This window comes from Leuciscus leuciscus, assembly GCF_965113295.1.
Source record: "Leuciscus leuciscus genome assembly, chromosome: 12".
NCBI classification, from domain to species: domain Eukaryota; kingdom Metazoa; phylum Chordata; class Actinopteri; order Cypriniformes; family Leuciscidae; genus Leuciscus; species Leuciscus leuciscus.
In genome coordinates this window covers 34,739,767-34,767,399 of record NC_138736.1, presented here as the reverse complement: position 1 = coordinate 34,767,399, position 27,633 = coordinate 34,739,767, and the positions used below count along the sequence as shown (strand labels likewise).

At 39.3% G+C, this 27,633-nt stretch overlaps 1 protein-coding gene and 1 long non-coding RNA gene across 3 annotated transcripts in view; one reads left to right on the top strand and one right to left on the bottom strand.

The window, feature by feature from the left end:
* Positions 1–3,972: 3,972 nt before the first annotated feature.
* Positions 3,973–27,633, top strand: part of fam135b (family with sequence similarity 135 member B) — an 80,039-nt gene continuing 56,378 nt past the window's right edge. The window contains exons 1-2 of one of the 2 annotated variants that reach the window (XM_082186161.1): positions 3,973–4,311; positions 22,393–22,484. In XM_082186161.1, coding sequence (XP_082042287.1) covers positions 22,396–22,484 — 89 coding nt within the window. In that variant the 5' untranslated portion in view covers positions 3,973–4,311; positions 22,393–22,395. Of the gene's footprint in view, positions 4,312–21,744; positions 22,290–22,392; positions 22,485–27,633 lie in introns of those variants that run through there. The other variant, XM_082186160.1, reaches the window with a different exon arrangement.
* On the bottom strand, positions 9,020–15,219 carry LOC309511225. The gene is made up of 2 exons (XR_014210535.1): positions 14,146–15,219; positions 9,020–11,642 (listed from the first exon to the last, which is right to left on the bottom strand). It is a non-coding gene; the product is annotated as an uncharacterized lncRNA (long non-coding RNA).

Sequence of the window (27,633 nt, the reverse complement as noted above, 5' to 3'; positions counted from 1 at the left end):
ACCAGTGTGTGTATGAGTACGTACGGGGTCAGAACGCGCTGATGTAAGAATTCTGCTTTGGGCCAATCATACAGGTCATATGGAGATGACTCCGCGCTGTTTACAGTAAGCACCGCTGCATTTTAATAGTTTTTCTATGTAAATATGTGCTAGATGGATCTCTTTGACCATTTTTCAGTGTGTCATGTTCAAGACCCTCGCTGCGTCTGAATCGAATACTTTCCTTCTATATAGTATGCGAAAGCAATACCCCAACAGAGTAGTATGTCCAAAATTCAAAGTATTAAAAAAATAAAAAAAATAAATAGGCGAAAATACCTACTACTTCCGTTGAGATTCTGAAGTGTGCATTCAATTGACACTTTACTATAGCATGAAGCCACGGTAGAGGATTTATGAATGGCAGTGAAGCGATGCAACTGATGCTGGTACTGTAGGTCACGTGACAGTAACAACATGGCGGATGTAGAACTTCCGAATGTAATTTATACTACTCATATTCATACTATATAGAATGCACTTTTTTAAAGGGATAGTTCACTTTGAAATAAAATTTTGGTATGTTTTAGCTTACCTCAAGGGCATCCAAGATGTAGGTGTCTTTTTTTCCGCAGTAGTTTCAATTTTGATATTTTTAGGTCAAACCGTTCTTGTCTGTCAGTCATATAATGCAGGTCTATGGTCATTATCTCAAAACACAAGCACAGAGTCCAAATTAAAAACAATTCCCCGTCGTCCAAATTAAACAATTCCCCATCGTAAGTACACATTGATGGCCTAAGACACGAAACGAGCGGTTTGTGTGAGAAAACGAACAGTATTTATATCGTTTTTACCTCTTATACGCAGCCATGTCGAAGTGATCTGATCTGACGTGTACGCAGACTGGTGCATATATATATACACTAGATGTCGCCTTAAAGACATTCGTTCCAATGAACTGCCGTAGACAAGGCGACATCTAGTGTGTATATATCTATGCACCAGTCTGCGCACACGTCAGATCAGATCACTCGGACATGCCTGTGTATAAGTGGTAAAAACGATATAAATACTGTTCGTTTTCTCACACAAACCGCTCGTTTCGTGTCTTAGGCCATCAATGTGTACTTACGATGGGGAATTGTTTAATTTGGACGACGGGGAATTGTTTTAATTTGGACTCTGTGCTTGTGTTTTGAGATAATGACCATAGACCTGCATTATATGACTGACAGAACGGTTTGACCTAAAAATATCACAATTGAAACTACTGCGGAAAAAAAGACACCTACCCACCAAGGATGCCCTTGAGGTGAGCTAAAACATACCAAAAATTAATTTCAAAGTGAACTATCCCTTTAAGGGTCGCAAAGTAAGTTCAAATTCAAATGTAGTGCCTACTCAGACAGTTAGCGTTCTGTTTGATCATCAACTCATGCCAGTCAAAACACAATTGTCAAATTGAAACCAAAGCGATTCTCCTCAAGCAGGCGAATGAAGACAACGTTTAAACATCATTTAAAGATCATTTCCGATGACTGACATCACAGAATTTACAGATTTTTTGGTGCTGACGTGTGAATAGTCTCTTAACTGTAAAAAAAAACAAAGTCATTCTGGTCATTTTACGGTAATTTACTGGGATTTCTGTGTGAAAAGTTAGGGTGTTTTCAGTTTTACAGGATGCCAGTATATTTTACAACTTATAATCATATATTTCTGTTAATATACCTACAGCACTTTAACTACCACATGATCAAGTTCAATTAAGAGCAGCTTGTTCATAAAAAAAAATATCAATACAATACTTTTAAATGTTTATAACAGAAATAGCAATGGTGGATCAGTACAATACATTTTAAAAAGTTATATTCTTGTTGTTGCATTCCCTCTGACATTGCTGTCACATGACCTTCAGCAAGTGGTGTTAAAAAATAAAAACATTTATTTTAAAATTCAATCTTGTATAAAAATGTCTTACAAAAAAGTGTGCAATTTTTGTTAAAATACTTTCTCCTGTCCCTATATAGATAGGTTTACATATATAACTATAGCTAAACCATTCATGGGTTGATTTCTTTGAAAAAAATTAACTTAAAGAAAAAACTGTTTATCTGATGACAGACAGGGGAGGAAACCTGGTTGAAGCAGTCATTTTCATGTAATTTCACAAAAAAAGATTACAATTGCAGTAAATATTGCTTATATTGCTTCATTCATAACACTGATAGGTCAAGTTGCTGCATTGCATTATGGGAAACAGTAGTGTGCTCTGGTTGTACACTTCACATTTCTGCAAATGTAGCAGTTCATGTGCACATTCTGTGCATTCAGAAAATTTGTTTTTTTTTATAGCAAACATAAATACTGCAGAAATAGTAAGAGTTTGCATGTAATTGCAGGTTTCTAAGGTTCGCATAACTCATAGTATTTGCTTATGCAATGGCATCACCCCCTAGTATTTCGGGTTTCCTGTATGCAGATAAAATCAGGAAGTTACCTGTCCAAGACCAGATGGTGCAGTTTAGATCAACCCATAACACTGTCAGCACACCTGCAGAGTCTGCTAGTACTCAGAAATGCAGCATTATTGTGCAACTACCCACGTGAGCTTTTAAAAACACTCTCAGAAGGATGTATATACTGACTGCACCGATACAGCATCAATATTTGATTGGTACACACAGTGAGGTGACCTCTACATTCACTGGCCGAAACAGACCTGCATGCTTTTACTGCACAGCACACACTGTGTGTTTAAACAACCATCAGTGTGAATGCTCTGAACGCTGGGCAACATAAATATGTTATTGCAGAGGCTTAACACCCAACACTCATGGGCATATAATTAATATATCTTCTTACAGCAATACTGTTTAAAAAAAGATGGTCTGACCATTTTTTGGCCAGTACATCAAAATCCTCATGTCTTCCTCATCCTAAATCTTATGTGAGTTTTAAAGGGACAGTTCACCCAAAATGAAAATTCTGTCATCATTTACTCACCCTCAAGTCGTTCCAAACCTGTATGAATTTCTTTATTGTGCTTAACATAAAATAAGATATTTTGAAAAATTTTGGTAACCAAACAGATGATGGACGCCATTGACTTCCATAGTATTTTTTTCCCTATACTGTGGAAGTCAATGGGGCCCATCAATTGTTTGGATTCCCATAGTCTTCAAAATATCTTCTTTTGTGTTCAGCAGAAGAAAGAAATCCATACAGGTTTGGAACAATTTGAGGCTGAGTAAATGTTGACAGAATTTTCATTTTTGGGTGAACTGTCCCTTTAAGGGGAGGTTCTGGCTAACATAGGGTTTAACTTTAAGTACACAAAACAAGGTTTTTAGATGTTATGTGACTTTTCCCATTCTTAAATAATAATAATATACAGTATATAAAATATAATTGTATCTTTAAGATAAACCGATCTATGATGGCAAGGAAAATAATAATAACAATAATACTAATAATAAACCCTCTGACATTTTTAGAGAGTCTGAAACTGCCATTTAAGCAAAAAGCCATTCATAAAATATCTGCTGGAAGATGCCAGCCAATGCTGATATAATAGGTAGAGGTGAACACACACACACACACACACACACACACACACACACACACACACACACACACACACACACACACACACACACACACACACACACACACACACACACACACACAGCAAATAATTGTGGTAATTATTTTAGATTAATTTAATGATTTACTGATTGGTTTATTACTTAATAGCTCCTGTAGTGCAAAGGGAAATAGTTCAATCAAACCACAATCAATTTAGGTTGTAATCCTCAACAAGTACGTGGACAAATTTGGTGTGTTGAATGTGTGTAAAGTTGAACTATTGTATCTCACATCTATTGACACTGGCGTAAGCCTGCATGCATAGTGCATCTGAAAACACAGAGCACAGATCTATCCCTGAGCATTATCATGCAGAGAGAGAGAGAGAGAGAGAGAGAGAGAGAGAGAGAGAGAGAGAGAGAGAGAGAGAGAGAGAGAGAGAGAGAGAGAGAGAGAGAGAGAGAGAGAGAGAGGGGCCAAGCGAGTGGCGCAGCAGCACTTAGGCAGATTGGACATCATCTCTGGAGGTGGGAGAACGCAAGCGCGGTACCGCAGCACGCAGGAGCTGAATGATCGCCATGGCAACAACAGCATCAGCACCAGCACCAGAAGCAGCCGTGAGCCGCTCATGTCCGTGTCAACACTGAGACCTGCCGTAGTCACACACACTCCCTCCCTCTGAACTAATGACATAGGATCAAAGCGGGTGCGCAGATCACGCCTACGGGGTCACACAGGCAGGTAAGGCGATGGATGTTTACGCTCTTTCTCTTTTATTGTTCCTCTGTGTTTGGCTCACGTCGACCGACTGCTTTTGACTGCCGTTTCTTAATGACTTGTCTAGTCTGGTCTGGTCTTTAAGCTTCTCTTAGATGGACTGGCAGGAAAATATTCCGTTATCCGGCATAAATCCCTGTTAGGAACATATTGGATGCATATTCTGCCAATGCAACGCGCCAGCCATCTGGCTCCATCAGAAATACACAGACATGTATTTGTACACCACAACAACACATTTGAAGCGTGTGACGGGTGACATTGGGGTTTGACTTGAGCGGTACGCCGTGTGCCGGACACCTCGACCGGGAATGATTTGATTTAGGTGCATGTACACTCCTTTGGTTTCTGTTATTTGTAAGTACAGTAGTTAGCTGGGGCTAATATGTCGGTTGAAGGGTCAGAAAGAGTTCAATCAAAACATGAAGGAACCACGTATGAGTCATGACATGGATTTTTATTGTATATGACGCATTTAATGTTATGGTGAGGAGACTAGGCTTCTGGTTTCCTTCATGTATTTGGTACAAAACTGAGTGTCAACATCTCTTCTAGTGCTCAGGGATTTTGTTTAATGAGGTGTTTCTAGCAGGGCTGAACTGACACAAACAGCCTGCTGAAGACTCAAGAAACTCCTGGCTATACAGAAGCTCACTGAGAACGGAACAAATCCACTGGAATTTTACACTGGAATCACTGTTATTCCGCATTTGTCAAATTCAGACATTCACAACGAACGGGACACTTTTACATGGAGACGACAAAAAAATAATAATATGAAAAAACATATGAAAACAGGAATTGCTCAGGTGGTTGAGGGATGACGTCTTTTCGTAAAGGTCAATAAATCTGACATTCACAGCTCCGTCTTGGCGAATCAGGCTGCGGATCTATTTTTCAAATTACATCTTGTGTAGAGGAGACTTAAAAAAGCTCATGGCATTTGACTGTCTAGCATTTACAGGCCAGTGTCAAATCTGGAATAATCTGGACTGTAAATAAGCCCTGTGAATGTTGGACCATATAAATGGTGACATTCAAATGCAAACCTGCAAGTCCCACCCGGGCACAGTCGCTTTTTGACGCGTTTAATGGATGTGGCCCAGGCTTGCCGGAGGACAAGAAATACCCCAGACGCCAGCGTGCTGTACTGATGTGTTAAAACAGCAGATTTTCCAGCAGACTTCCAATTGGTCATGTCTGTCCACACTGCTCCAGGCAACATGCGTTGCATGATCTTGTGGGAATGCTTTGGAGATAGAATGCCAGCTAAGTTTAGTCACTGTAGATGATCTAGAATAATCAACAGAAAGTATATAATGCTCAGGGGATTGAAATTCATTAAAATAAGATTAGAATTGTGAAGTTTTCATAAACTAGTTAGCACTGTTCAGACTTTTTATGCAAATCAGACTTTTTATGCGAACAGATGAAGACAAATAAAGAGCAACAGTGCTTCTGTTTAATTTCTGCTTGGTAGCTCCGCCCACAGTGAAATTGATATATAAATCGCTGTACATTAAATATGAAATAGGCCTATGTTCAAGTTGTCTCTCATTATGGTGTGCCATTCAGCATTTTTGGTTACACTTTATTTTAAGGTGGTGTAGTTACATTGTACTTACTCAAATAAGTATTAAGTAATATTAACTACATGTACTTACTATAGTTACAGTTAGGGTTTGGTTTAGGGTTAGTTACTTGTACTTAGTCTAGTAATAGCAGTAAATTATGCATAATTACATGTAGTAACGATCCCCATTCACACAGATTCACGAAAATGACTAAACTGCTGTATTCTGCTGCCAGGCCATTAGATGGCGATGAAACACTGTTGAGTGAACACGTAATACGCATGTGCATGACGTCATCGTCTTCAGAGATTTGCGTTTTGTCATTTACACGGAGGCCGTTTTCAAAAACTTTCACTTTGAAACCCGTTTTCAAAAGTTTGCGTTTTCAAGCACCTAAAACGCTGTTGTCGTGTAAATGAACGGCCAAAACCCATAAAAAGTGTTCCGTTTTTTGAAAACGGTGTCGTGTAAACAGCCCCTTAGTCTCTGTCCGTTCTCATCTATGTTTCACATGGTTGTGTTCTCCTGTGTTTGGATTTGATCATTAAATACTATTAACTTGGACTATTCCTATCGACTATTCAACACACCGTATCGTGACAGTTACAATTATTTTTTTATTTTTTTTGCTTTCAGTGTGGATAGACAACTGACTTTAAGCTGGAAACTTCATACCTGGTTAGGACACAGTGTTACACAATAAAATGAACAGAAAAACAAATTTTTGTACTAACCAGCTGCAACAAGTGGACATTTTGTTACTTGGATAGCCACGCCCACAGCAAAATTTCATTGGTCAAGCTCTTCTCCTCAAACCTGCACATTAAACATCAAATAGCCTGTTTTGATAGGCTTTGATTGAGTTGCATTAGTATTTTCAATAATCTTCAAGAATAACATTTTGTTGTGTCAAACTAGGACACAATGTAATGCAGGCAGTGTCATCTTTGTACTTCAGCGTCATTTTTTCTCTGTATGGCCCATTCATTTCATGCAGTGATCTGTGACTTTTCAGGATGTTTTTACACATTAACAGATTTGAGTCAGCCGTAAATACTGCAATGTGAACAGCTCTGTGTGTAAACCCCATCAGACAGCATGTGTGTGTATTTCATGGCAGGTTTTCTCAGGTCACTTTGAGTGGATTTGTAACCGTTTGCACTCAGACTCTCTCTCATGTGATCGCTCTAATCTCTTTTCACTATCACATTGTTCCTGCAGGGTCAAGCACATGATGTATAAATATTTTACAAGCACCATTGTCCTACTGCAGAACTTTCATTAGAGCTGAATATCACTGGTATCTAGCTCATTCCACAATAAGCTTAATAAGCACAATAATGGCTTTATATGTTTAGTTCAGTCATATTTATGTCTTGTGATCTAACCACAAAAAACAAACCCCTGTTATCTCACCCTGTCTTCTGACTGTAGGAAATTGGTCTAATTCTGGAGCAAAGTAAAGACTTGCGTCACAGCCAGCTTACTTGAGAAAAACAGTATGTTACTATTCCAAACTATTACCTAAACTAAAGAATATGAATACTATGCACGGCATGTGAATTTTCTGTATGTGTGAAATAGCTGAAACAACTAGTTTTGCTAAAATGTGCATTCAAAGCACACTGTGTTAGATAATGTATCCCATTATAACTTAACCTTTTATTTCCAGTGTGATAAAGAACCAGAAATGATTTACTCACTTCTTGAATTAGTAGTTAATCATAATAGCAGACTTGCAAAAGTTTTACACACAATTATATTAAAAATGTCTTTCAATCATAATTCGAAATGGTAAATGAATTAAATGTGCAGCATAAAGAGGTCATGTGAAATCAGCGTAGCAGACTACAGTTTTAAATGTTTGTTATGAAATATTGCATACTGTTCCAGTATCTTTAAAAATAGTAAGTACTAGGTAGTTGCCGCATATACAGCACCATATGCTACATTATAACAGAAGAAAAGCTTAGAAGGAGATGTCTAGATATCTCACACATGCATACACACCCACAACTCCAAAACTGCTACCAATTTGTTTGTATGATGGTACAGCAGAGTGTAGTCACATGTTAGACAGAGGGTTACCGTAGTTTGACTTCTGAGGTGTGGCTCGGAGTGTGTGTGTGTGTGTGTGTGTGTGTGTTCGAGTCTGGTGAAGTTGATTTGTACTGTAAAATAGGAAAAAACAAAAGTCATTTCAGTTCAAGGAATGTGCTGTACGTTGACAAAGTACAGCATTAAATGTTCCAGTTCAACAGCTTAATTCATTGCCATTCCTGTACAAAACTGACTGCATTGTGTTGCATTTGCATATTTGTCTTTCTTGTGGAGCCTAAGGCCGATTTGTTGAATTTAGGTTTAAACTGATTTCATATCAACTGATTGTGGTCATATTCCTGCAATGGCGAAACATGGAACGTCTTCACTGAATGCAAGAAAGCTTGTGACTCACCGAGCACCTTTCTAAGTGCTTATTGATCGATTTCAGACACGACTAAAGTTAGGGGTTAAACCGATGTCCGCTGGCTCACTTCCTGTCTGACACGTGGTGCAAGTGAACACAGTGTTCAGTTCTGACGAAATATCATTTTGACAGCGCTCCTACACAGGGAGTGACATCATTTGGCCTTTTCAACAACATGGAATGGAAGAAAATCATATCAGTACAATTTCAATTCTTTGTTAAGCTCAGCCATTTAACCTTGGTATTTGAGTTATTTAATATTATGTAAATACATTCACTGGCCAGTTTATTAGGTACACCCTATTGCATTCAAAACTGCCTTAATTTTTCATGGTATAGATTCAAAAAGTTGGTGAAAACATTCCTCAGAGATGTTGGTCCACATTTGTAAACTCGCGCTAAATCGGCCCAAAGTCCGGCGTCCGACCAGCGCGGAAGGTTATCACGTGTTCCTGTCCTTTTCTCATGCGGAGTATTGGTTGGTTATATTTGTAATACATTAATCATGTATTCTCTCGTAATTTCATCTGACTCCATAAATGAAAGGTTTTAATAATATCTGTGCCTCACTAAAAGTGAGCAAATGTTTGACTATTCCTTTTAACCATTAAATGAACAATGTCACAATCAGTTAGAATAATCACGTAACAATTTATTATGTCAGGTAAATGTATCATGCCAATTTCATAATCAATTCAAAGATAATCGATACAAAACATCAAATTCTTCGGAATAAAGAAAAGATGCAAACCCAACATTAAGAAATACATGAGGCTGAGAGATCTCGGTCTCTCAGCCTCACGGGCCATCTGAAGTACAGAAAAGGCCTCGATCTCCCTACTGCAATTCCTTAAATAGACAAACCTTTTACCTGGAAACATGTAACAATAGAAATTTGCATGCAGTGGTCGCATCTTCATGGGGGTGGGAGACCATTTGCTTGAGAGATCACCTTCCCTTGTAAGTCAGTTATCCATAAACTCTTAAAGACCTTACTACCTTTTATTTTATCTGTCTGGATATGAGATATCTGTACCAGTCGCACTGTGACATTTTAAATGATACCAAACTTGAAAATACTCTGTGATAATCATACACATTAAACTATACATTTTCTTGGGTGATTTCAGGTGATGATCTGAGCATAAGAGAGAGGGGTGAGGGGAAAAGGAAAACGATGTAGATTACATGACTCGGGGGTGAGACTTTGTCTCGATGGTGCATGAGAGCCAGTTCAAATGCTAATCTCCGGAGAGGTCCTTTTGTCCTCTCAGGGTCTGGTCAGCCCCAAAACAGACTGTCTGGAATTTCCTAATTTATCAATTCTTACAGTTTTCCCTCCTTGACTCCGTGGGTCAAATTCAAATGAGCTCCTATGGAGTCACTGATAAACGTCTGTTGTCATTCTTGAGATGTCACCCAAAAATTGTCTTTTCAATGTTAGCATCTGTAGAAGCTTGCAGAGGGCGGTGTTCACCTGCAGAACACCTGTTCTCACCAGGTGTATAGCTTGAGTCCAGCAGGTGGATGAATGCATTCAGGTTCTCTTCCTGTAATCCTGTGACGTGAGCAAAGTTCATAGAGTCAATCTGGACCTTTGTGACTTGTTCAGTTGATGTGTCACTCCTCCATGGAGAAACTTCTGCTTCTCTGGCACCTTCTCCACGATGATGATCTGACCCTTCTTGACCGATCCTGTCACCTCCAGCGGTGGGGTTGTCTGGGCAGACCTCAGTGGATGAAGGGCTTCTCCTTAGTTCACACTGCTTTGTGTGAAAAGCTTGAGACACCTGAAAAGCATCTTAAATGTCCACTTCACGATTGAGCACTTATGAACTTGAAGTCATATGGAAATGCATGGGAACACATAATGCAACAAAACAAAATCATGTCATGTCTAATATAAAATATCATGTTCATGTCAGCAAGTGCGAATGGTACATCTGGTCTCAAATGTTTCTCAGGGTCATGCAGAATGGTCTCATTTTAAATATCCAATTCTTCACTACCACTGTGATGTTAAATGGTAGTGGAATTTAAATATTCTTGGTCTGAATTATTCAAAGGAAATGCAGCAAGAGGTCGGTGTAACCTAAATAAATAACAGCAATAATAATATTCCATCACAATTAGGATCAAAATGAGTTTCAGAAATGTTTTTCTGAACTACTCAAAGGTAATGCAGAAATCAAAATAAGTTTCAGAAATTAAAATCAAAATGGGAAAGAGTAAAATGCAGAAATAAAAGTAAGTTTCAGAAATAAAAATAAAAAAATGGGAAAGAGGAAAAATGCAGAAATCAAAATGGGCAAGAGGTCAGTGTAAACCAAATAAATGGTAGGATCAATGGTTTTATGTGTTTGTGTCTTTTAGAATGTCAGAGTTGTTTTTGTCTGCGAGAGAGAGAGAGAGTGTGTGTGTGTGTGTGTGTGTGTGTGTGTGTGTGTGTTTATCTTTGTCTGTGACAGAGAGTGTTTGTGTGTGTGTTTGTGAGAGAGTGTGTGTGTGTTAATCTGGCTAAATCACAGTCGATGACAGAGTTGAATTGTAAATTTTGTAATTGATTGAAGCGCTCACACTTCAGATCTATCTTTTATTTTATTTTTTTTATGATGTTTCTGTTATTAGTGGTGTGTTGACAAATCAGGGGCCCTCTGATCTTCCAACCACCCTAACAACAATCAGAAAATTTGAAAATTTTGAAATTTGATAGCAGGTCTGTCTCTGCTTTATAATTCGCATCATTGACTTGTGACTGTAGCCATTCATATGTATTTTTCAGTGTTTCCCATGAGTTGGCAGTGTGTGTTGTGAATAGCGCATGCCATGTGTGTCTCTTTTAGACTGTCATCATGGGATCAGTTTTACCATCCTATGTGTGTGAAGCTATCTGGATCTGTTAGTGTGAAGATGGACAGTAGATCTTTAGTGAAGTGACACTTTTGGACTCTATGTCATCTTTATCTTCTTATGATGTGTAGTGTGGGAGGTGTGTGTTCAGTGTTCATGTCTCGGAGATGGGTGGAATATAATCTATAACAATTGTGTTGCAAATTTAGTTCCAGTTCTAAACTGGGAGGCCATATTTATGCAGTAATGTGATAGTGTGAAGTGTGAAAGGCCTTTTGTAATATCTTTTCACCCATCTCCCGAGTCTCAGGTTATGTTCTAACAATTCCGCTGTCCTGGATTTGCTCCAGGTGGGCTCCTGTCCCCTCCTTTCACCCGTCTTCTGAGGAATTTGCAAAGTAAGCCTGAGACAGAAAACAGAGGAGAGCGAACCACAGACAGACAATTCCAATATTTCACAAACATTAAATTCAGACGTGTGGAATTCTTTCACTTGTTCCATTATCATGTCAGTTGCAATTTTTAATTCCAGATGTCACATGAAACCCAGTTTCATTGACCAAGTCTGAATTGTTGCTGTTGTTTCAGTGTGTTGTGACACCTGAAGGCCGCTGCATGATCAGTGCAATGCTCATTGCTTTCTCTCATTACAGCCAGATTTGTTAGTGTCGTTCACACATTTTAGTTAGTGCAGATATTTTTTGACCTGCAAAAAAACTGTGGTACCTCTGTCCGCTATTTAGCATTTTACACCCTCCTTGTAAATTTACTTCTCAGATTAGATAACATTTTAGTTGTTGCACAATTTGGTTTGCTATTACCTGTGCCACAATTTAAAGGCTTACCCCTCCGCTTTTGGCACTGGGTAGCACACAAATGAAATTCTGTTTTAGAAATTCAGTTTTAATGACGAAAGTCACACTTCTCCAATTGTTGTCCTGCTCAGCGAGTGTAATATGTTTATTATAATTCAAGTTATAATATAATTATATTCTCTAACAATACACGTCAATTATATTGTTTTCGGTCTCTTAAGAGTCTCCGGAACAACTTAACGCATGGTCAAATCTCTGCTTGTTCTCATGTCAATACATTTGAATATGAAAAGGCTTTTGGCTCAGGACTGATAAGATGTACATTCGCTGTTTCTCTTTTTTCTTTTCTAGGTTTCAAATACCTTTTCTTCTCATTTAGTCTTTTTAAATGGTCATTTTAACGTTTGATTATTCTATTTACTCTTACTTTATATTTTCCGTTTATAGATAAGGAAACTATATCGCTTTGCAGTCCTTCTCCTAAGGATGCACGACACAAGTGGTCAGTCCCGAAGATCAGAAGCTGAGGCAATGGCTAAATATCTAGGACGTTGCCGTAATCCCAACGCGCAACAATCAAAGATATATTCAGTAGCCCTCTTGGATGCCCTTCAGGAACTCAATTCAACCGTTTTCCAAAACTATTAAATTAGAACAGAAGTCATCGGAAGCGTCCAAGCTAGGTTAATCAACCAGCGTAAAGCTGATCCTAGTCGGACTAACCCATCCTCTCATCCAAGCAGCCCGCACACTTCCTGATATCAGCTATTAACCGTCGTTAATCTCTGACGCAATCTTGTGGAATATACGAATCCGTTAATCTATTTTGGAAAAAACAAATCTCAGAGTAATTCAGAATACATTCAAACATAACAATATTTCGTTCTCTGAAGCCTTAAATATGAAAAGGTTTTTTGTTTCAGGATTAAATTAGATGCGTTCGCTGTTTCTGATTTTCAAATTCATTGTGAATCACATTATAGCCATCAAATTCAGCACAGACACACGCGTTCACTTCAGTTAACACAGGACACATGGCCTAGAATACAACATCTACAACCCTTTTACCTAAGTGTTCCAAATACACCCACAGCAAAACAATAGAATACAACATCTATATCACCTTTGCCTAAGTGTTTCAACTACACTTACAGTAAAGCAATCCTGTGTTTAAACAATAAACTTTAAATTAGCCTATGTGCATGTTGTAGCACAAACAACCAAATTGTGTTCTATGTGCACAATGTGTTAAGCACAACTTCAAATTTGAAAATCCAAACAGAATCATTGCAAACATGAATATGTATCACATCATCCTGTTTTTCTCAAACTTGCTTTTAAACAAATGCATCGACTTGTCTTTTTGTTTAAAATAGAGTCTGTCAAGATTAGTTTAGGTTTAGTATAGGATATTAATGTTTTCAATGTGGCTTTTGGGCCTACCAGTAGAGCCAGCATTTAGCATTTAGCATTAGTCTTGGACGCAGCATGGCTTTAGCATTTAGCATTAGTCTTGGACGCAGCATGGCTTTAGCATTTAGCATTAGTCTTGGACGCAGCATGGCTTTAGCATTTAGCATAGCCTTGAGCGTTTTGATTGAAAACAGCATGCCAATAGCATTTAGCAATAGCCTTAATATTTGAGTCTTAGCCTGTACATAATATCATCCTGTTTTCCCAAAATGTTCTTTTCATAAACAATGCATCGATCTGCCTTTTTATTTATAAGATCACGTGTTTTCCGATCGTTTACAAACTTAGATTTTTCTTTCTCTGTTTTCTGTTAGTTTGCTCATTCTTTTCACGTGTTGCTGGTTTCAACAATGGCCGGAAAACATGCGCCTGATTTTAAAACTTTTTGGCTTTACTTTTTTAGCTCTTCATCGATTATTCATTATTTGGAAGATGCTATACTTTAGGTTTCGTTTCTTGTTGCTTAGGCAAAACAAGGAGATCTTTAAAATCTAATGCACAAGGGTTTTCATTCTTCAGCTACCGCATCACGTTCTAAACAAAGGGCTTTAATTCCGACCCGTAAACAATGCAAACATTTCTTCAACACTTCTATAAAGGGCAGAAAAAGTTTACTTACCATCGCGGCGGAAGAAAGAGAAGATGTTCAAACCTCTTGTTGATTTTAAAATCCCAAATACTTGCTGAAAAGGACATTTCTCGTGAAACTGTTTTGATCTGTTTTGAGATCACGTCCGAGGTCACCATTTGTAAACTCGCGCTAAATCGGCCCAAAGTCCGGCGTCCGACCAGCGCGGAAGGTTATCACGTGTTCCTGTCCTTTTCTCATGCGGAGTATTGGTTGGTTATATTTGTAATACATTAATCATGTATTCTCTCGTAATTTCATCTGACTCCATAAATGAAAGGTTTTAATAATATCTGTGCCTCACTAAAAGTGAGCAAATGTTTGACTATTCCTTTTAACCATTAAATGAACAATGTCACAATCAGTTAGAATAATCACGTAACAATTTATTATGTCAGGTAAATGTATCATGCCAATTTCATAATCAATTCAAAGATAATCGATACAAAACATCAAATTCTTCGGAATAAAGAAAAGATGCAAACCCAACATTAAGAAATACATGAGGCTGAGAGATCTCGGTCTCTCAGCCTCACGGGCCATCTGAAGTACAGAAAAGGCCTCGATCTCCCTACTGCAATTCCTTAAATAGACAAACCTTTTACCTGGAAACATGTAACAATAGAAATTTGCATGCAGTGGTCGCATCTTCATGGGGGTGGGAGACCATTTGCTTGAGAGATCACCTTCCCTTGTAAGTCAGTTATCCATAAACTCTTAAAGACCTTACTACCTTTTATTTTATCTGTCTGGATATGAGATATCTGTACCAGTCGCACTGTGACATTTTAAATGATACCAAACTTGAAAATACTCTGTGATAATCATACACATTAAACTATACATTTTCTTGGGTGATTTCAGGTGATGATCTGAGCATAAGAGAGAGGGGTGAGGGGAAAAGGAAAACGATGTAGATTACATGACTCGGGGGTGAGACTTTGTCTCGATGGTGCATGAGAGCCAGTTCAAATGCTAATCTCCGGAGAGGTCCTTTTGTCCTCTCAGGGTCTGGTCAGCCCCAAAACAGACTGTCTGGAATTTCCTAATTTATCAATTCTTACATTAACATGACAACATCATGAAGTTGCTGCAGATTTGTCGGCTGCACATCCATGATGCTAATGCCATTTGAGTTTAGTGAACTCACTGTCATGTTCAAGAAACTAGTTTGAGATGATTTGAGCTTTGTGACATGGGGCGTTATCCTGCTAGAAGTAGCCATAAAGATGGGCACACTGTGGTCATAAAGAGATGGACATGGTCAGCAACAATACTCAGGTAGGCTGAAGTGTTAAAATGATGCTCAATTGGTACTAAGGGGCCTAAAGTGTGCCAAAAAAATATTCCACACCGTTGATACAAAGCAGGATGGATCCATGCTTTAGTGTTGTTTACACCTAATTCTGACCCGACCATCTGAATTGTTGCAACAGAAATTGAGACTCATCAGACAGGCAACGTTTTTACAATCTTCTATTGTCCAATTTTGGTGAGCCTGTGTGAATTGTAGTTTCCTGTTCTTAACTGACAGGTTTGGTACAGTACCCAGTGTGTCTTCAGCTGCTGTAGCCCATCTGATTATTCAAGGTTCAATGTGTTGTGTGTTCAGAGATGCTCTTCTGCATACCTTGGTTGTAACAAGAGGTTATTTTAATTACTGTTGTCTTTCTATCAGCTTGAACCAGTCTGGCCATTTTCCTCTGACCTCTGGCATCAACAAGGCATTTTCGCCCACAGAACTGCCGCTTACTAGCCTGGATGCCAGCCGGACTTAGCCCCGCCCACAACATTTTTAGGTCGGGAAGTTCGGTCTGGACTTGATCCGTTGTGGAGCTATTATGCCCGAACCAGAGCAATTTGAACCAATCAAATTGTCAGGGCGGGCTTTATACAATGATGGACAGATGATCAACTGTAACATAATCATCCAATCACCAACGAGCGCTTGGGTTGAATTCGTTTACAACAAAGATGACTGCCGCTGGAGAATTGAGATTTCACACTTACAAATAAGTCAGATAGAATAAATGCATATTTGGCGTGCTGTCCGAGGAGAGGGCGGGCTCGGTATTCGGCCCGAACCCAAAGTACTCCCTCCGTATTCCAGGCTGTGGAAGAACAAGCCAAGAGTGAGTGGAGGAAAACTGCTGCAAACTGTCAAGGAATGTTAGGTGAGTTGACAGAGTGAATAAATATATGCTTCCTCTCATGCTGATAGGGTAGACATGGTAATTGTTTGATGACAAGTTGATTGGATTGATTATTTAAACGTGCTCCTCCCGAACTTTGTTTATGAAACATCATGTGTAGATTCCGCCATCGCGTCTGTTATAGAAGATATCGACAGCGCATTCATTTTAAAAGAGGAACAGAGAACCGCGATCAAGGCATTTGTTGATCGGAAAGATGAATGAACATACGTCACTTACTCCGTTGCTCTGATTGGTTGTAGGTCTATCCAATTGATTGCAGAGGCATTTTCTTTCCTGGTTCGGTTGAAACACGCCCCATAATCACAGCCCAATGGAGGAGTATCAGACTCATATTCTGACCAGAATCTGAGTATGACGATGTCAGGGAAGCCGCTTACTGGATATTTCCTCTTTTTCGGATCATTCTCTGTAAACCCTAGAGATGGTTGTGCGTAAAAAAATCCCAGTAGATCAGCAGTTTCTGAAATACTCAGGCCAGCCCTTCTGGCATTAACAACTATGTCATGTTCAAAGTCACTTAAATCACATTTCTTCCACATTCTGATGCTCAGTTTGAACTTCATCAGATCGTCTTGATCATGTCTACATGCCTAAATGTATTGAGTGTCTGCTTTGTGATTGGCTGATTAGATATTTGCGTTAACGAGCAGTTGAACAGGTGTACCTTATAAAATGGATGTGTGTGTGTGTTGCAGCTCATAATATTTCAATGAACTCAGTTTAGCCAATACATTTTTTCTTTCCTAAAACACATTTGTTGCAATTAATGCAAGATTCCAAACTAAACTATATCAAACTACTTTGACCGTGTGAGGTTGTTGAAGAACAATTTTTGAAGGTTAAGCACCTCCTCTCACTGACTATTTGTATAAGTGGCTTCATTTTATTAAGAGTGGACCAATTTTGTACTCTATTCGTGAAAAGTGCCATTAACATTTGCAATGTACAATTACAAACACAGGCTCAAATAGATATATGCAAGCACACATACAGACTGACACAAACTGACAGGCCCATAAGACTCTTCACTATTGCCAGAATGAAATCATATATCACTCACAGCAAGCCCACAGCCTACAGAATTCATTAAACACACAAGCCGAGCAACTGTCTTCAGTCAGCAGTAGATTTATGACTGCACAAGAGATGCGCGAAGAATATTGAATATTGCTGGAAGTAAACATGGAGCAGTGCAGGTTACCATTCCATAATTTTTGCAGATCTCTGAGAATATTGAAGGTGCCCAGTAATACATTCGGCTGATCCCTTCACAGTCCAAACTCACCGAGATTCATAACCCAGACTTCCTTTGCAAATAAGATTTTTGATAGCAGTTTAATGTCCGGTAACATCCGCTGTCTGTGACTTTTCCTTGTAAAGGAAGTAGTTAAACCAATATTATTTCATCATCATACCACTCCACTATCTAAATCTAATTACAAACATGAATCTTATACAGGTATACTGTATGCATATATGATGCATTCAGTCTTGTAGAATGAATCAATCAAACAAATTATTCAGGGTCCTTGTACCTAAAGTGTTATGTACCTAAAATACACCGGCGTTTTGCCAGATGAGTTTATTTATGTATAATCTTATAACTCTTTTAATTCTTTTTATAACTGTATCCACTGTATGTCCGACTGATTGCACTGTGTTCCTCCTTTTGATTCTAAACTGAACTCAAATGGCACTGAGAATTGGGTAAGAGACAAGCATAAATGACTAAATTGGGGAACTTGAGAGATGAAACCCTGCTGATGACCTCTGTCTGTGGTGGAGTAGTGAGTTTGATGTGTAATTAAACTCGAGGTTCTGTGGGGTGGGGACTGCATTGATTCCATTCCTAGCGCTTCCGAACAAATGGGTTTTTGGGGTGCGGACTGATGGGGAAGTGAACCCGAGGTTACCCCGCGAGTCAGTCCTAGAGCTCCTCCTGTCCAATTTTAGGGAAAAATCGGGTCCATTGGAGACGTCCAATAAATTTCTTAGGCGCGCAAAATGAACACCACAGACACAGTGTGATCACCATGAGGAAATCTCAGAGTAAAACTGGGAGTTGTGAAAAATATGATACACCGGTGTTTTGCCAGATGAGAACTTTATCTATGTATTTCTATGTGTTTCTCTTTTAATTAATTTTATAACTGTATCATAAATCTCTTTTAATTTCTTTTATAACTGTTTTAATTTTTCTTGCTTTTATTTTGTGATTATTTTAATTATTTTCTGTAAAGCACTTTGAATTGCCAAAGTGTATGAAATGTGCTATATAAATAAATTTGCCTTGCCTAAAGCAACTTCATATTATTCTATGTTCTATGTTATTATATTTATTTTGCATATGAATTTACCCAAAAAAAAAATAAAAAAAATAATTATACTTTATATTATATTATATATTATATACGTGTTCATTTAGCAGGTATATTTTACTAAAGCATCTACATATTTTATTCTGTTTATTAATTTAACAGATGCATTTACCTGAAACAACTTCATATTATTCTATTCTATTCTTATGTACAAAAGTTTTACTACATGCACTGTATGTTTCAAAGTAAGCATTGTTACCCATAATGCCCTGTTTCTGCTCAAGCAGCAGCAGAGGTCAATGCTCTCCGGCCCGTCTCAGACTAGCTCTCAGGATGTTGAATCAAGCAGTGAAGCAAACACGGTGGAACATTGTGTCGGTTAATGCAAGGGCAGCATTTCAAAGGAAACTTTTCATTTCTCAGCATCAGCTGCCAGAGAAAGGTGACTGCAGCTCCAGAGCTGTTAACCTTTAACCGCCATACTGAGACAAAGGACTAAACCACTCATAATAGCCATCTAATGCTACGTCACACACGTCCAGCCCCTTTATAGTTTCATTTTCAACTCCCTCTGTTAATGTTTTCTGAAACAACATTCCTATCAATATTTCATCAGTGCTACGAGAAACATTTTTGCGCTCCCCCATCACGTCTGACAGTGAAGCAACTGTAGTTTTCCCTACTATGGCTCACACAGTTTGGTAACATTTTAATTATTTCTGTTGATAAATAAGAAGCATAGACTGAAAAAGATTAAATAAAATTGGTCGTTGCCAATTACGTAATTCGGAGCCTGAGTCTGCGCAGTCGTGATCTTAGTTTGGCTTGCATCCCTTTCGATTAAAGGGCGGGTTTATGACCTATACCGCAGCCAGCCACCGAGGGGACGATCGAAATGCTTTGGCTTTACTTTTACTTGTGCGGCACATTTCAGGAAGCTGTCACACGGTTCTGTGCACACTGCTTCAGCCAAACAGATGAGAGTATTTTAAACAGTAACTTGCATTGTGATTGAGCTATGTTTTGGAATTCTCATGTAAATAATGTAAAAAATAAATAAAAAAAAGAATCGGTTACACTTTATTTTATAGTTTGTGTACTTACAGTGTAGTTACCCAAGAAAGTACTGGTAATTTAAGGTAACTACATGGGTTAAGGTTAGGTTTAGGGATAGTTTCAGGGTTAGTACCTAGTTATAACCCAGTTATTGTAGTTGCTATAAGTACATGTGAAACAAGACTGTAAAATAAAGTGCTACCAAAAAATGTATTTGATGTATTCAATGTTTCCATCCAAAGCTGTGAATTTAACTGTGCAAAATTGGAATGATGCATAAAACATTTGCAAATAAGCAGCATTAGTGTTCAAGAGAACAAAAACATCACTTCCTGGAAAATTGGTTAGTCCACAGGTTAGTCCAGTTATCCAATCAAATTCTCTGTTGATGCAAAGTAAACGTTTTTTTGTCAAGCATCAAGCGAATTATTCAGTAAATGCGTTTCCATTGTAGTTTATGTGCATTGGATAAAAAATGTATCTACCTCAATTGAATGCACAAGTTTTTATTTTAGAATTTATACACATCTTGGTGTTTCCATGAAGCGTATTTTATGCGATATCCCAAAATTTGGATAAAAATAGGTGGATGGAATCGTCAACCAACTTCTCTACATTACATGTTGAATTCAGCGAATCCAGTTGGAAACACATAAAGCTATTTTGTATTATAGCAAATTTGTGTAAAAATGTCTTTACTTTTGGCAGAATAATGAATCAAGAAAAAAAAGCAGTTTATTGTTATATTCATCATACTTGAAATGGCAGGTCAAGCATTGCATTGTTGGACCTGGTATTCTGACATCAAAGCATGAGAGGAATAATGCATCTCTAACTGCTTAGAAACACCAAGGTGAGGTTGTGCCTGTGTCTGAGACATGGGTACTAATTTTGTTCAGCTACTAAATAAAGAAGAAAAAAAAAATTGTACAAATCTTATTTTTTCCTATTATTTCAATTTGTCTGGAAAGTCTAATCTAAGCTTAAATGAGAACTCTGAGACATAAAGTTGAGGATATGTCTCATTGACCTTGATTTGAATGTTCACCGGAGCCTGACGATAATGAGCACACACTGGAGTTAACCGACTGTATCACACACACTTGGATCATAAGGGTCGGTGCACGTCTGTTTGGACGTCACACACTGTTGCAACTGTTTGTTTAGCTCACCTTCAACATGCCAGCCGATTTATATTCAGGAAATTCTGCTTCTTTGCCCCCCACCGATGGGACGTCCTTAAAATCTGCAGATGCGTTGGCAATATATCAGTGTGGTTTATGGACACATGCTGTGTATTTCATAGAAAAAATGTCTTGATTTACAGTTAAGCACAACTGTTAGAATTATTTCCAATCCATACTGTACATATTTACTGATATGACTGCTGATTTTATTAAATGTTTTTTTTTTAAATAAATAGTTTTCAGGAAGATCAAATCTAGAATATTTTAAGACATTGAAACATTTTAACTTTATAGAAAATATAGATGTGACATGGCATAGAAAACAGTTTCAACTATTCTGACTTTATCTGCTTTCAATATCAGGCGATTAGACTGATACAGATAATAAAAAAAAATACTTTTAAAATATTTATTTATTGGCAAGACCCTTAGTTTTCACTGCAACATTATTTTCAGCACTTTATATCCCTCATTTCTCATTACAATGATTAGTCTGATATTGCCTTTCTCAGCATTATAAATGATTCTCATTACTGTATTATGGTTTTATTTATTTCAGAATAAATATTTAGTTAAATATATAATAATTAATTCATATATATATATTATTTATTTATTTGTGTGTGTGTGTGTGTCCTGGGCACCTCTTAAATGATGTACAATTTAATGATAGTAAATACTATAAAAATACAATTTATTTTACATATTTATTTTTACATCACTTATTAATCTGACACTTGGCATCAATATGGGCTGATGGCTTGGTGGATATATCAGTCTTTCTGTCAAAGTTATGAAAGAGAGCATGCAATAAAGACAATGATGGACAGATGGTGTCAGAGAAACTGTGAGTGAATTTGTGAATACTAATAACCATGGTTGAGTTTTCCCATCTAAAGCACACTGATTCTTCCACCATAAAGCCAGTCTGGAAAAGCCAATATCCTCTCAGATTCCAGCCATTCCACTCGTGTCACAACTACACAACCTGTTGTGTGAGAAGAAGCCATTAGATGTGATTAGCACCACACACTCATACAGGTCCAGCTTGAGTGAAGTGGCTTTGAGCTGCGGCGTCTTTGAGACGGATTGTGTCATAAGTATGATTTGGGATCATGTCCAGAAATGCCACTGCTGTCATCCGTCTTGGAGACGTGCATCGTACATTGGTTTGTCTCAGAGCGGCACATCAGGTTCCCAGAACAAATATTGTCTGAGATGAGTCACAGCCTGAGTAATTAGAAATGGCGTCTTCCTGAGTCACGGGTGTGCGTCTGCCACTCTATTACTGAGTCATTGGATTATGTTCATTGAACAACACACACCCTCACAATGGGCAAACAGCTCCGCTGACAACGGTAGCAACACAGAGTTCTGAAAGAGAACTGCATTCAGGGTTAGATAAGACAATGCAAGGCTTGATGTGTTTAGCTGCAAATGAACTTCTCTTGTTCTCTCTAGGTGATGGAATGGATGATGTCGGAAGTACAGGGCACTGTGGAGTTCTCACTGGAGTTGCACAAGTTTCACAATGTGGATCTCTTCCAGAGAGGGTGAGTCTGTGCTCTTCTGCATGTTTGAAAGCTCTGATGAATGGCTTTGTAAAGCATCTGTTCTCTAAACAACCTGTTCAGGAATAGCACATGGTGACGGCATCATGTACAAACCCTAAGAGCCAGTTTGGATCACTCTGAGCAGTTTAACTGAGAATGTGCTCTCACATTCCAGATATTTTTTTTTTTTCATGTTCTTTTTAAATGCAATGAATAGATGGCATTGTGTTGGCGTTTTAGTTCATGTCTCATTAGCTTTCAGAACATATGTTCACAGCAAGTGTCCCTAAAACTAGACAAAACAAACTTTTAGCAGAGATATGCATTTTCTTTAATGGAAAAATTCACAAAAAAATGTTTTAATGACTCATCTTGGACTCAACGTTGTATCTAAAACTCCAAACAAATGCTCTCTACTATGAGAACCTGAATAACATCTGCTAAAGGCTATTTAGACTAAAGAATATTCTTCTTTTTACAAAAAAATACTACCTTTAAATAGTTTAGAATCAGTAGGATTTTTTAAATGTTTTAGAAACAAGTCTCTTATGCTCAACTAGGCAGACTTCACCTGATAAAAATAAAAACAATAAAATGTTTTTTGTTTTGTTTTACTGACCTCAAACTTTTAAATGGTAGTGTGTGTGTCGATATGTGTCGCTCTAATTTCCTGTTTCAACAGGAAATACATTAACAGAACTTTTCTAGGCTATTAGGCCTCGTTTACACTGCAGATCTTGATGCCCAATTCTGATTTGTTGCCTATATCCTCTTTTGTTTTTTTACCGTCCGTTTACACGTTCTTTCAATTGTGACCCATTATCCGATTCATGTGTTTACACTTGACATACTGTCTGAAACATCGCGCATGCTTAAAGAGGGTTTTGCACAGAGGGACGAATGCGAAATATGCTTGATGCTAGCTTTGCGATATATGCGAAGTTCGCCAAACATCACCATGATTTTGAGGCAGAGGAGGATGAAAAGGGCCATCATTGCAGCCTGCGCATGTGCTTCAGTTATTGTGTGCGAGAGAGATCTCAGGACTGGTGGGAGCATACAACACGATCTCATCATGAAAACTATTTTGGCGTATAAATGGCACGAGAAATTAAATTTGTGCTATAGATACACATTTTCATGAGATCGTGCCGGGCTTTAACGAGGAGCAGTACTGGGTCAGAAATTTTAGGATGAGCAAGCCAACCTTTGTTGTGTCAACGTTTGTCCACATTCCTCTCCTACGACGATACGACGTAGGCGGGGTTGCTCTCGTCATTAAACCGCGGAGATAGCCTAATGCGTCAGAAAATCCAATCTGCCTGTTTACATGACAGTTGCATTGGCACATATCTGATTTATATCTGATTTATTTCCACATATGAATGAGGCTTGAAACCGATCTTGAAACATCCGAATGCATGCGTTTTTTTTCCTGTTTACACGGTCATAGAACACATCCGATCCATGTCACATATGAGCAAAAAACCGGAATTGGGTCACATTTCACTGACAGTGTAAACGAGGCCTTAGTGACAACAAATGAAATTGCAATCTGTTTGAACAGCCTGATTGGCTGAGACATAACATTTACTCAACCAATGGCATGAGTTTGTTAGACGAATAGCAGACAGGGAGAGTGAAACTGAAACATATATAAAGGGAATATATTTGGTACCACTATTGGTGCAAAAAAAAAAAAAAACACACTTCTCTATGTGTATTCAACACCTATTTTAGGAGTTTCATCTGTATCTATATGTATGTTTCATGTAAAAAAAATCGTTTACTGACAATATTCCCATAGAAAAGTAATGAGGCTGTTATTTTTAGTGACGGTTGTAGCATATCATGTCTAGGCATATTGGCAGAAATGCAAGCTATTTCTTGAGGAGAGAATCTTCCTTGCTAATAACATTGTTATTTAAACCTTACACTTTACCTTAATGAGTTTAAGAAAGTTACTAGAAAAATAACCACTCTGTAACTCTGTCAATGCACCCATTATCTACACTGCTATACTATAACCAAAAAAAGTTGTCTACACTGCAAATGTCTGAAGCTGTGTTGTTTGCAATATTGACATCTTTACTGATTGTTATGACAGTGAGGTACAGCTTGCTCGTAGTGTGGACTGAGTGTTAAACACTGTTTTCATATACACCTCCCCGCTAAGACCATAAGGCATCACATGAAGGTGTTCGGTTCAGTAGACTGGTAAATGAATGATTGATTTTTGCTGTTTTTGTACATAATTTTCCTGTCATTGGTTCAAGCCAAATCAATTACACCCTTGCTGCGAGCAGCAGGTGAAGTCTACAGGGAATTCAATGACTTTACAGGTCACTGATTTTTAACTATGCAGCATATAGAGATCTGACTAGGAACTCATTTGAGGTTCAGGGACAAAATTGTGCTGCCTAACATGACTTTTAAGATTCTTCTGGAAGTTCTACTACAGTCACTTTGGTGCTAATTCAGTGTTTGGATGAGGCGTTGACATTAAAGATAATTGGCACGGTATATACTACTGTTCAAAAGTTGGGGGTTGGTAAGATTTTTTTAATGTTTTTGAGAGAAGTCCCTGTTTGAGAGAAGTTTGATTAAACTTTTTCTATTTATATGTATTTAAAATGTAATTCATTCCTGTGATGCAAAGCTGAATTTTCAGCATCATTACTCCAGTCTTCAGTGTCACATGATCCTTCAGAAATCACTCTAATATGCTGATTTGCTGCTCAAGAAACATTTATTAGTATTATGTTGAAAACGTACTCGGTTACTAACGTAACCTCGGTTCTCTCTAGAAGAGGGAACGAGTACTGCGTAAGATATCTTACGCTAGGGGAAAATCCTTTTCCGCGAGATATTGAAGCCAAAAATTATCCTTAATTTTGTAATAATGCAAAACGCGTTGCAGCAGCAATGCAGACATAGGCGAGACAGCTCGCGCGCCTATTGGCTGCTCTGCGGCAACTGCAGCAGCCTATCGAGCGAGGCCTGGCGTGACGTCAGACCCAATCAGGGCACTTTGCGCCCGCTGCGTCACGTCCCGCCGAAATGGGCGTGGTCTAGGCCTATAAATATCGCTCGCAGGCAGCTATTATCTGGTTTTTCATCATCGAAGCAACCAGAGCGTGTGCATGCACGGCAAGATACGCAGTACTCGTTCCCTCTTCTAGAGAGAACCGAGGTTACGTTAGTAACCGAGTACGTTCTCTTACGAGAGGTCTCTCGTACTGCGTAAGATATCTTACGCTAGGGGACCCAGTGTAAAACGCCGTGCATGCTGAGATCTGACACCAAAGACCCAAGGGCGAAAGCCCGGGGTACATATAGTGCACAATCACTCAGTGAACTCACAGAGAGTCCGGGAAGAAGGAGGGGTGCAGCCTCACTTTTCCACATAAAGTAGCGTCGAAGGGACGCAAATTTCATCATACAGACAGGGCGGGGTACGGCCTGAACTGATGGGAAAAAATGTGGGTCTTACACAGTTTGCCCAGCTTTAAACTGTCAAAAATTGAGCTGTGCTCAGTAAACGCAGCATTCTGAGCTGAACGCATCAGGTCAGATAATACTGGTAGTTTAGACCGACAGCAGCCTGGCCTGCAGGGCGGGAACCTCTAGGTTATAAAACCTTATAAATGTAGACGGGGAGGCCCAGCCTGCCGCCATACAAATATCTTGCAAGGCAATCCCACTTGACCAAGCCCACGAAGAGGCCATGCCTCTTGTGGAATGCGCTCTGACACCCAAAGGGCACTGCATGCCCTTGGAGGCGTATGCCAGCGCTATAGCATCAACTATCCATCTGGATAGGCTCTGTTTCGACGCGGCTAGTCCCTTAGAACGTCTGCTAAACGAAACAAAGAGCTGTTCCGTCTGTCTGAAAACAGACGAGCGAGACACATAAGCTCGTAATGCCCTGACTGGGCAAAGGAGGCTCGCGTCTCTTTCCTCATCAGGGACCGGTAGGGCTGACAGAGAGATAATCTGCGCCCTAAACGGTGTGTTGAGGGATTTTGGAACATAACCGTGCTTAGGTTTGAGTATAACTTTTGAGTCATTGGGCCCAAACTCCATGCACGCCGCGCTCACAGAGAGCGCGTGCAGATCCCCTATGCGCTTCACCGAAGCGAGAGCCAGCAAAAACACCGTTTTGAAAGACAGGTGTTTCAAATCGATTGACTGTAAAGGCTCAAATGGCGCACCTTTCATGGCTTCCAGAACCGTAGAAAGGTCCCATACGGGGACTGAGGGAGGTCTGGGAGGATTCAGTCTCTTAGCTCCTTTAAGGAAGCGGATGACTAAATCGTTCCTTCCTATTGACTGACCAAGCGTTGTTTCTGAGAACGCTGCTATAGCCGCCACATAAACTTTGAGCGTGGAGGGGGCCCTGCCCCCATCCAACAGCTCTTGTAGGAAGGAAAGCACCTCCGTCACATCACAATTTGTGGGTGACACACCACGGGCTGTGCACCAGCCCGAAAACACTGACCATTGCGAAGAATAGAGTCGTCTTGTAGACGGAGCTCTAGCCTGCGTGATCGTGTTTAATACTCCTTTAGGGAGTCCAACATGTACCCGTTGATGGCCCAGACATGAAGGGACCATAGTTCCGGGTGAGGATGCCAGATCGAGCCGCGGGCCTGTGAGAGGAGATCTCTCCTCACTGGTACTGGCCACGGGGCAGTACTTGCTAACTGCATCACGGCTGGGAACCAAGGTTGGTTTTTCCAGAACGGTGCTACCAGCAGTACTGAGCATCCTTCTTCCCTGATCCGTTCTATCACCTGAGGCAGGAGAGAGACGGGGGGAAAAGCATAGAGCGGGCGGCGGGGCCACACATGGGCCAGCGCGCTCCTGCTCTTGGAGAAAAATTCTTGACAATGAGCGTTTTCTTGAGACGCAAACAGGTCCACTTCCGCTCTGCCGAATTTCTTCCACAGCAGTTGGACTGTCTGTGGGTGTAGAGACCATTCGCCTGCCGGAACATTGTTCCTGGACAGTCTGTCCGGTCCTAAATTCAAGATCCCTGGCACGTGCGCTGCTCTGAGCGAGCGCAGGTTGCACTGAGCCCATACCAGGAGGCGTTCTGCCAGCCTGTACAGTTTCTCGGATCTGATGCCGCCCTGGCGATTTATGT